At 30.5% G+C, this 9,818-nt stretch overlaps 2 protein-coding genes across 2 annotated transcripts in view; one reads left to right on the top strand and one right to left on the bottom strand.

Moving 5' to 3' along the window:
- Positions 1-4,767, bottom strand: part of LOC105620118 (nucleolar protein 10) — a 5,427-nt gene extending 660 nt beyond the window's left edge. The window contains exons 1-8 of the mRNA XM_012201625.1: positions 4,702-4,767; positions 4,580-4,622; positions 3,822-4,036; positions 3,002-3,138; positions 1,495-1,704; positions 1,185-1,413; positions 522-941; positions 104-392 (exon numbers count right to left, since the gene is read on the bottom strand). Coding sequence (XP_012057015.1) covers positions 104-392; positions 522-941; positions 1,185-1,413; positions 1,495-1,704; positions 3,002-3,138; positions 3,822-4,036; positions 4,580-4,622; positions 4,702-4,767 — 1,609 coding nt within the window. The remainder of the gene's footprint in view (positions 1-103; positions 393-521; positions 942-1,184; positions 1,414-1,494; positions 1,705-3,001; positions 3,139-3,821; positions 4,037-4,579; positions 4,623-4,701) is intronic.
- Positions 4,768-9,517: 4,750 nt separating this feature from the next.
- LOC105620117 (profilin) overlaps positions 9,518-9,818 on the top strand; it is an 11,188-nt gene continuing 10,887 nt past the window's right edge. Inside the window, exon 1 of the mRNA XM_012201623.1 lies at positions 9,518-9,628. Within this exon, the coding sequence (XP_012057013.1) occupies positions 9,518-9,628 (111 nt within the window). The remainder of the gene's footprint in view (positions 9,629-9,818) is intronic.

Below are 9,818 nucleotides of genomic sequence, written 5' to 3'. Positions count from 1 at the left end.
TTGTGTGTGTGTGTGTGTGTGTGTGTGTGTGTGTGTGTGTGTGTGTGTATATATATATATATATATGATTCTAAAGAAAAAAATATTACTTTGAATTATTTACCTTTTGATTTATCTTCATAAATTTTATCTTCTTGTTCTTCTTCTTCTTCATTTGGCAATTGTCGTTTCAATTTTTTAGCTTTATTTTTAGCAAGTTGAGAGACAACAGGATTTAGTAAAGCGTATTCCTCGGAGTTTTTATCTACTTGAAAATCAGGATTGTTAAAGAGAGCTTTAAATCGTTCGTCTTTCAGCAGATTAGAAGATGTTTGTTTCTTTTTATTTTTAATATTTGTATTCTCCATCAGTTTCAACGCCAACTCCTGATTCACACTTGGTAACTTTTGTATCTGTTTTTTTATTTTAAAAATAGATTATGTAAATTAATAAAATTAATATTGATTTTTGAATATACGAATTGAAAATAGAACTTGATATATTAAGTAGCTATATAAAAATAAAATCAAATTAAAAAATACTTGTACTCTGCTGACAGCCTCCTCTTTAATTCTGTCACGAATTCTCTTTTTTTTGTATTCTTCGAATTCAAATGGTTTTATTACATCCCTTGCTTTCCTATATAATCGGATATCCATAAAGTAGCCGTGCATATAAGCTCTGAGTAAATTAGTGCCCTTCAAATATGAAAGACTTAATTCGTCCAATTCCTTATCAGTTACAAATTTATAATCATCATAAATGATATCATAATTCAATTCCTCCAATTCTTCCGTAAGATTGTCAAGGAAACTGCACCAGTATGGGGCAGGGCCCAGACTGGGAATGTAATATACTTGCATTTTCACACTTTCATTAGCTGTCAGCAACATACCACTATTCGATATGACAGATAAATCATTGAAATTATGTTGAGCTTCTATAGAAGTATAAAGTTTACCCTACAAAAAAAATAATTTTGAAATTCCTGTTGTACAATAAAAAAATATTTTACAGCTTACATTTTAACTTACGGGGACGAAATACGTGATTCCAATTCTGTCTTTTTAATTTAAGAATAATTTCAAAATTCCTTCAAAAAGTTCATTTTAATTTATTTTAAATTATAGAATCACGATTTTGTGATTATATCCCATATTTTCGCTCTGTAAAGCTTAACTTTAAATAAAATAAATTTTACTCACACTATCCTTTTTCCATATTTTTACAATGGAACTGTCCATGGAATAAACAAGATCCATCTTTTGGTGGAAATCTATACATTTGATTGGTAATCCGTACATATGATCTTTAACTAAAAGTGGTTTATTAGATCTTATATCATATATCAATATATGTCCAGTTGATGTACCAACTCCTAAATTCAATCCTCCTTGAAATTTCAAGGCAGTAATTGAAGGAACTGTTTCCAACCTGATTAATTGAAAAAAGATTAATTGTATCAATCTATAAATTAGGTTCCAATAAAGAGTAAATTCTATTGTTATATCTTACTTCTCTTGAGTATTGCAATGTAAGGCACAATCAAGTACACCCACTTTATTTCTCACTCTCGGATCCCAAGCTTCTATTTTTCCTTCCTGAGTGCCAACTGTGAGTAAATGATGCAACGGATTTATCTCGCACTTATTTATCGATGTAGCTTCCGTTTCAAACGATTGCAAAAATTGACCACGTTCGAGATTTATCCTATATATCTTATTACTGCAAAAATAGGTTCCATTCTTTTTCATCTTACAAGAGACATTTCACAACTATTCAGAACCGATTTAATTCACCTTGAAACATATTGTTAAACATAAAAATGTAAAAGATATGTATTTTATACATATTATAATTTTTTTATACATTTGGAAATTCATGTTTAAGGGGCGAAACCATTCCTTTGAAAAAAAATCTCTTTTCTCTTTCAGGATAAATATCGTCAAAAATATAAAAAAAAATATTTTAAATAAAATTTATTTCTTTACCATTTTAAAGTATTTTTAAAGTCACACAACTTTCGCTTAAAAAATTTTTTTATTTTTTATATTTCCAACGATATTTATCTCGAAAAAGAAAAATTATTTTTTTTGGAAGGAGTGTTGTATCCCTTAAACATAAGATCTTGCATGTATAAAAAAATGTATCTTAAATTTTTATGTTTAACAACATAGAATCCATTTCAAGGAAAATTGGTTCAAACAGTTACGAAACATCCCCTGTTAGATGTAGGGGGTGATTTGTATAAAGTGACCGATTTAATTATTAGCGAAAGAAGACATATGAAAAAGTAATTTATACCAATGTGTTCAGTACAAAAGGAGACATCATATAGTGGAAATAATTATTTTATGAGTAACGATATTGAGGACATTTCAAGGTCGACTTCATCTTTTTTAATGAAATACAATTTTTTATTTCATTGTTTGACAATCTTTTTTAAGATAAGTTCATGGATATAATATACAAAAATATTCAAAATTAAACTTGATCACAAATTCATAGTAAAATAAAATAGTCTCAATGGAGAAGTGTTGTTACTCAGTGTAAAATTAGTCGTAATGAACATAATGACTAATTACAGTAATCTACAAATTATGGATAACTTTTAGTGAATGTAGAAAATATGCAACTGAAAGAATATTAAATGAACAACATCCAGATAAATATAATTCTGGTTCAATATTACGGATTATGTCATGAGCACAACACAATTTAGTATATTCCACGTAAGAAAAAAACCTCTCACATTATGGATGCACATCAACATTTACAGCTGTAAGCATCATTTGCCTTTGCTTAATATTTGATAAACAATAAGAATATTTGATAAACAATAATATGATGCTTATAGTGAGCATGAAAACATTATCTTCCCAAGTAAATCCAGGATCCTGATCTTTTTTGAACACCCTATATACGCACATACGTATGCACGCATGCACGCATTTTTATATCGTAAATTTAATTAAATAATAATCATAATATTATATAATTGTTTAAGATTTCTAAAACTGACCTATCGCCTACAATGAAAACATCACATGATGGATAATGATATTTTAGATCTCTTCCAAAGTTTGGTATTCTGAGCTTATAATACTTTCCATGAGCAGCATGAAACTCAACGCTACGATCGCATTGCAGAAATACTATCTAAAAAAGAAATACTATCTAAAAGAGACCGTGATAAATTCAATAAAATTATTTTGATTCTAGTGAAGATCTTTATATTAGCAGCAAGCAAAAAAATAAGGGAATTAAATTCTTCATTTTTTAATTTTATTTTCTAATACAATTATGGATGTCATTTTTTAATGTTATTCGAAAACACACAATTACAGAATACATACTAGAAGATTTAATTGTCAGGCATAAAATACAAGTTATAAAAAAACTAATTTTTATGAAAATCATATTTTCTTTTCTTTGTTTATGTCTATATAGAAACTTTAATTACTAAAAAAGCAGTTATAAAAATATATTACATATATTTAATCATACATTTTGATTACAGCATATCTATTTTGTGTACCATCAATCATTTTGTTCTTATCAGTGAAAAAGCATTAATCTAAAAAATTATGTTAGATATGTCCAACTTTATATTATAAAAATTTCTTTAAAATATTTCTAATTTAATACTATAACGTATCTTAAAATCTATTATGCTGTTAAATAACATGACCAACAATGTGAATAAAATTCACTATTTTTGCTCACTATTATATTCATTATTTTAATTAAATTAACTAAATTAATAATTAAAAATAATAAAACATGCATATGCATCTACTTTGTATAAATTATTTTACAGTACATTTAACAATTATACTTACTTTGCTGTAATCATTCGATATTGTTTCAAAAGTAATTATTTCAGAATCAAAACATCTCTCAAATTTCAATGCCAAATTATGTACATCAAAACATTTTACACGTGGTTTGTAAATCCCTGTTGCAAGAATGTATTGCTCATCTTTAGAAACTCTAATAGATGTGCTTATGCCAGGCATGTCAAAATCTTGTATAAGTTCGATATGTCGTCGTATATCTGATAATAAATAAAACATTAAATATATTTGAAAATAGATAAGAGTCATAAATATCTTGTTTATAAATTTCTACTTAGCTTTGATAAAAATATATCTCTCTTTGTTTTTTTGTAAAGAAAATGGATTTAAAAAATTATTCTCTCTTATTAATATTAAAACAGTAATTATTAAAAAAATATAATTAGATTCAAATTAAGTAATTAATTGTAAGATTTAGTAAATTGTCTAAATAAAATCTTCTAATTGTTTTATTTGTTATATAGAATAAAAATTTTTTAAAACTGTTGTTCACTACTTCTTTCACTACTTCTTATGTCAACAATATCCTTTGATGATACAAATGAATTACATTACATAACATTACAAAAATAAATATTTTTTAAGTATTCATGTATTTATTTTAATTCACCAATTGACGATTTTTATTTTTCAAATCTTGTTTTAGGTATAAAAAGGAAATAAGTACAAATTCGCTAAAATCTAAATAAAAATTTAAACTAAATATTTATATTTATTTGCATGTTTATTGATCTAATTCTTACCGACATTCTTCGATAAACTTCTTCGTTTTCGTTCAGATAACCACTATAAAGAATAAAAATACATGTTGAGATGTTATACTTAACTTAAAACGATCTTACATATAGTATAAACAAAATTTTACCTCAGGAAGGGATTTTCCAGAGCTGAGATTATAGATTTTTATATTATTTGGTGCGGAAACCTGCATTCTAGCTTTTATGTAACTACATAAAAAAATACTTTAAAAATCTTTATTCAACTATCATAACCTGTTTCTTCAGCTAGAGCATCATAGAAACAGAATTTTATCAGGTTTCACCATAATAGAAAGGATAATATGATAGATCAGTTCGACTTGCTTAAGCCTGCGGCACACGATGCTTGTTTTTCTCTGCAGGGTATGAAACTTTATCTCTAGAAAGGAAAATAAAAAATGAAAATTTTAAACTATTGAAGTCAGAGCTACTTTCATCAAATTCCGATTAACTTAACAGGCCTAGTAACTTTGAAGAATTCCAACTGATGTCAGAGAAAAAATATGAAGAGTTAAATATATTTTACTAATTATAATTAACTGTAATTTTATATACTATATTGAAAAAGGTTATTAACAAAGCTATCAGAGAGAAACCTTGCTACATAAGTTAGTATTACAAATCTATATTTATAATTCTGTCTTTGCATTTTTTTTCTCCGACATCAGCTTCAGTTAAAATCCTGCAAAGTTACTAGATTCGTTTAAGTTAATCGGAGCTTGATGAAAGTGGCCTTTGTATATTAAAAATAGATTGTTAGAGGAACAGGGAACAGAGAACAAAGAATAAGAATTTCAATCTGTGTACATGATTTCTGATAGGTTGAAATTCTTAAGCTGGAAACACAATGAAAAGCACAGGCAATAGGAACAGAGAATAAAAGATTTCAACCTATCAGAAAGCGTCCATTCCATTATTCATAGTTTCTGATAAGTTGAAATCTCTTATTCCCTGTTTCTATTGCCTGTGCTTTTTATTGTATTTCTTCTAGCTTTATTCTCTGTTCTCTATTCCCTTTATTGTGCGGAGCCCCTTAAACATGAATGTAGCAGACTCATATGCAAGGTGTGTTTTCTTAAAAGAAAACTCTAGTAAAATAGTAAGAGTTCAAGACATAAGACACCAGAAGACCGCCATGCTGGATGTGAGGTACCAGCCAGAAACAGCACAATTTCCATAGTTAACTCCCCGCTTAAAATGGGGAGCATTTTACGGACTTTTGCATAATGCGTAACACAGAGGCATAAGAAATCCAACCAATCAGAGTTCTTTATTTCATGGAAAGGAGAAAAATCACTTTTAATCAATGAAAAATGACTTTGATTAATACATTTTCTTATGCGTTACGCGTTATGCGTTATGCGTTATGCAAGAATCTGTGCCCACTTAACTTTAATTATGGTTCAACTTATTCTTTATCTTTTTCTAATTCTAAAGATTAAAAAGAGATAAAAAATAAGTTGAACCGAGATTAAAGTTAGTCTACGTTGATAGAGCATTAGCAATCAGCAGGAAAATAAGCATCATGTGCTGCTGGCTTTACACTTTTTACACTCAGCATTTTCGCTTTCTCTTTTCTTAGAGCCAAATATTATCTATTTCATTTTAGGTATACAAAGTGTAACACGGAGTAAAAAGGAGATCAAATTCAAACGATCGGTCTTGAAAAAACGCTCAAAACACGATGTCGAAAAACGCTATATAGAAGAACAAATTTGAACGTTTTTGTCGGAGAAAACTGTCAATTTAGAAAATTTGATAAATATTTTTCCTCTCATTTTCCTGCAATTCTGTAAATTTGTGTATTTTCATGCGTAAAATATATTCTGAGAAGGAAAATTGTCATTGCAATCCTATTTTTATACTTTTTAATTTCAAAGTTTTTTGATATTGGTAAGTTAAAAAAAAACAATAATTTAATGATAATTTATGTATAAATGTATGTATTTTTCAATAAATATTAATGCATTTATTATTTAATAAAATAAAAGTAAATTTTATATAAATTGAAATTTCTATATTAAAAACAAACATGCATACGTGTATTCCGTACACGTTATCATGTGATATACTTTCAATTTTCCTGCAACGACACTAAAATCGCATCATCTCGATTTTCCATGGGTTTTTCAATTCTGTGTTTTTTATCCTCGAATTTAGAGTTCACGTCGCATGCTTACATATTCTTACTTTCTCCAATCATAGTTCATTCAAACGCGCTCGTAGTGTGAGTAAGAGCTATAGGAACATGCTGAAACATGTGTAATATGCAAACAAATCTTTTGGTCTACTTCTTTTTACCCCATAAAAGTGTAAGTAAATCGAACAGACTATGTAGTTGGACAGTCTCTCTCTCTAAATTAAGGTTTGTTCGCGTCATGCTCTAACATGCTCTAAAATGCTCCTACCATAGCATTTATTCACTCTAACGCGCTCATTGAAGTGAGTATGAATTATAGCAGGAGTATATTGGAGCAAGCTGGAGCATGCGACGTAAATAAATCTTTAGAGTCCTATATAAAAAGAGATATCGAATCTCCATCATCAAATCAGATTCCTATCATCATTTCTGCGCCGCCGTATTTGGATTTGAACCGCTCCAGTGTAAAAATAAATCGTAAAAAATAAATATAACATACTCCAATCTTGCTCCAACCTCTAACACTCCTCTACTTCGTTGTAGCGCTATTAATCGTTCTGATTTTCTAAAGGAGTCAAAATTGAAAAAGAAGAATGTACTCCATCGATTCCGTTAACGGAGTAAGCTCAAAATAACGATCATGTAACTTTTTTCTTAGGGAACGTGAAAAGTGAAAATTCTTTGTACGGATGTGTGTATATATACGAACATACATACATAAAAATTTTTACTTTTCACATTTCTACTCTTTCTTTCTGAAAAAGGTACATGACCGCTATCCTGTATTCCGTTAGCAGTTAAGATTACGTGTATCAGCTGTGTTACACAACCTGTGTAATCAGCTGCGGTGACAATAGGTTTGTCGCGTCGCATGCTCCAATATGCTCCTGCTATAGTTCCTACTCACTCTAATGAGTGCATTAGAGTGAGTAGGAGCTATGATGGAAGCATATTGGAGCATATTGGAGCATGCGCGAACAAACCTAATATAGCTGCTTCACTTAGGCTACGTTTCAAAACTTCCTGTCCGAAGAAAATTTTACTCTATATGTGATAGTATACATTACTATATATTTCGAGTAAAGTTTTCTTTGGAGAGGAAGTTTTGGAATGTGTAGCCTTATGGCTCCTGCACACACGCGAAAATGTTTACCGCGTGGCAAAATGTGATGCGGTAGCCAAGATTACAGCTAATTTGGTTACCGCGTCTTATTTTACCACGCGGCTATTATGCTTCCGGCACACCAGCGCATGAGTATACAACTTTACCGATATTCTCATTCTAAAGGTATACTATTATTAGATATCGTGTGTCGCGCGTAACTAACATCGCGCTAGTGTGCCGGAGTCAGTAGAAGGAGATACCCAATCAGAATATATATCAGACTTTCAATCAGGAATTCAGACATTAATGTCGGGTCTCTTTATATATAGGACTCTAAATCTCTGCCCTTTCTGTCTATGGACTGTTCATAAGATTCAAGGGCTATGAAGATTCCCTTTTATGCGACGTTGAAATGCCTAGCAGAAATATCGAACTTAAAGATGCCTTGACATGCTGACATTCGATGATCATTTTCAGTTTCTATCGTGACTTATTTTGACGTTGAAAATCAGCGTCAAAATAATAATCAAAATCCAGCCTAATCTTTGTAATCTGCGAGGAGATAATAGATTTCTGCCGTGTATATCGCTTTGTGTTATTTATTTTGGAATTTAAAGTTCAATATGTTTAATTATAAATCTCATGCATGGATGACAAAATGTAAATTGAATTCAAACAGAAATTTCACATAATATATTGTCGTATTATATTAGACAAATATTCTAAGTATTATTTTATATTTATTAATTAATTTATTTTCTTTTTTCTCTTTGCAACTTTAATAAATAAAATTTTCCAATTAAAAATACATAAAATAAATTTTATATTACCAAAATTAGACCGTCAACTGAAAAATTGGATAGAAACGAACTTTTTAGCGTCAACCATAGATAAAATTACATCACATAGAGTAAACACGAACAAGTGTCAAGTGTTTTCGGCCCGACCGAATTTGCACTAATCCTGATTGAAGTAATGATGTTTTGTGCTCTCCTATTGGTAGAGTGTGTAACGTCAACCAATAGCGAAGCATTTTCTAACCTAAGTTAGTGCAAAATCTAAAATGCTATTAGTGTCGCATGAAATCGCACCTTAAGATAATATATGGGTCATCCGGATGATGTTTCCGAATGCAATTATCGTTTCAAATATTTTTGGGAATTTCAAACAATGTGAACAGATCTAAGTACTTATTATTATATTGTCATATGATCGAAAATGTTTAGGAATATTGCCATTGGAAAATTATCAATTAGATATTAGATCTGTCGCGTTGCTTACATTTTGTGCGTTCAATATTTTTGCTTTCTCTCTTTTCAACGCTCAAAAATATATCTATCTCATTTTAAGTTCAAAAATTTTGGGGGATTTCAAGCGACGTGAAGAAACCTATTCATTTAAATGTCTCTAGAATTCTTGTGCTCTGATTATGGAAATATCAGGTAGAGGGAGCAATGTTACTGTGAAGGACGACTTGGCAATGACGGCAATAGACATTGGGAGGGGCAAAGAAGTAGTGTGTTGTAAAGGGGGGATTGGCGGAACGACCGGCGTTTCCGAGTTCGGAGAGCGCGTATCGGTAGTTGCGAGACGAGGCAGTCAGTGACGGGTTGTGGTCGTCCAGTGTATCATAGTGAACGGTTTTGATCATCTTTTCCTTTCCTCCTTGTGTTCAAAAATGAGCTGGCAGGATTACGTTGATAAGCAGCTGCTCGCGTCTAGATGTGTTACCAAAGCGGCGATCGCCGGACACGATGGCAATGTGTGGGCGAAATCTGAAGGCTTCGAAGTGAGTAGTAGCTCCAAAAGAATGTACCAAGAAACGGGAGAGAGAAAAAGAGAGAGATAGAGAGAGAGAGAGCGTGCATGTGTGTGTGTGTGTGTGTGAGAGAGAGAGAGAGAGAGAACGTGTATGAGTATGTGCGCGTGAGAGAGAGAGAGAGAGAGAGAGAGAGAGAGAGAGAGAGAGAGAGAGAGTA

Source organism: Atta cephalotes (genome assembly GCF_000143395.1).
Source record: "Atta cephalotes unplaced genomic scaffold scaffold00024, whole genome shotgun sequence".
In the NCBI taxonomy this organism is placed as follows: domain Eukaryota; kingdom Metazoa; phylum Arthropoda; class Insecta; order Hymenoptera; family Formicidae; genus Atta; species Atta cephalotes.
Note: the sequence above shows the minus strand (reverse complement) of the source record. Positions and strands in the feature narration are given on the sequence as shown.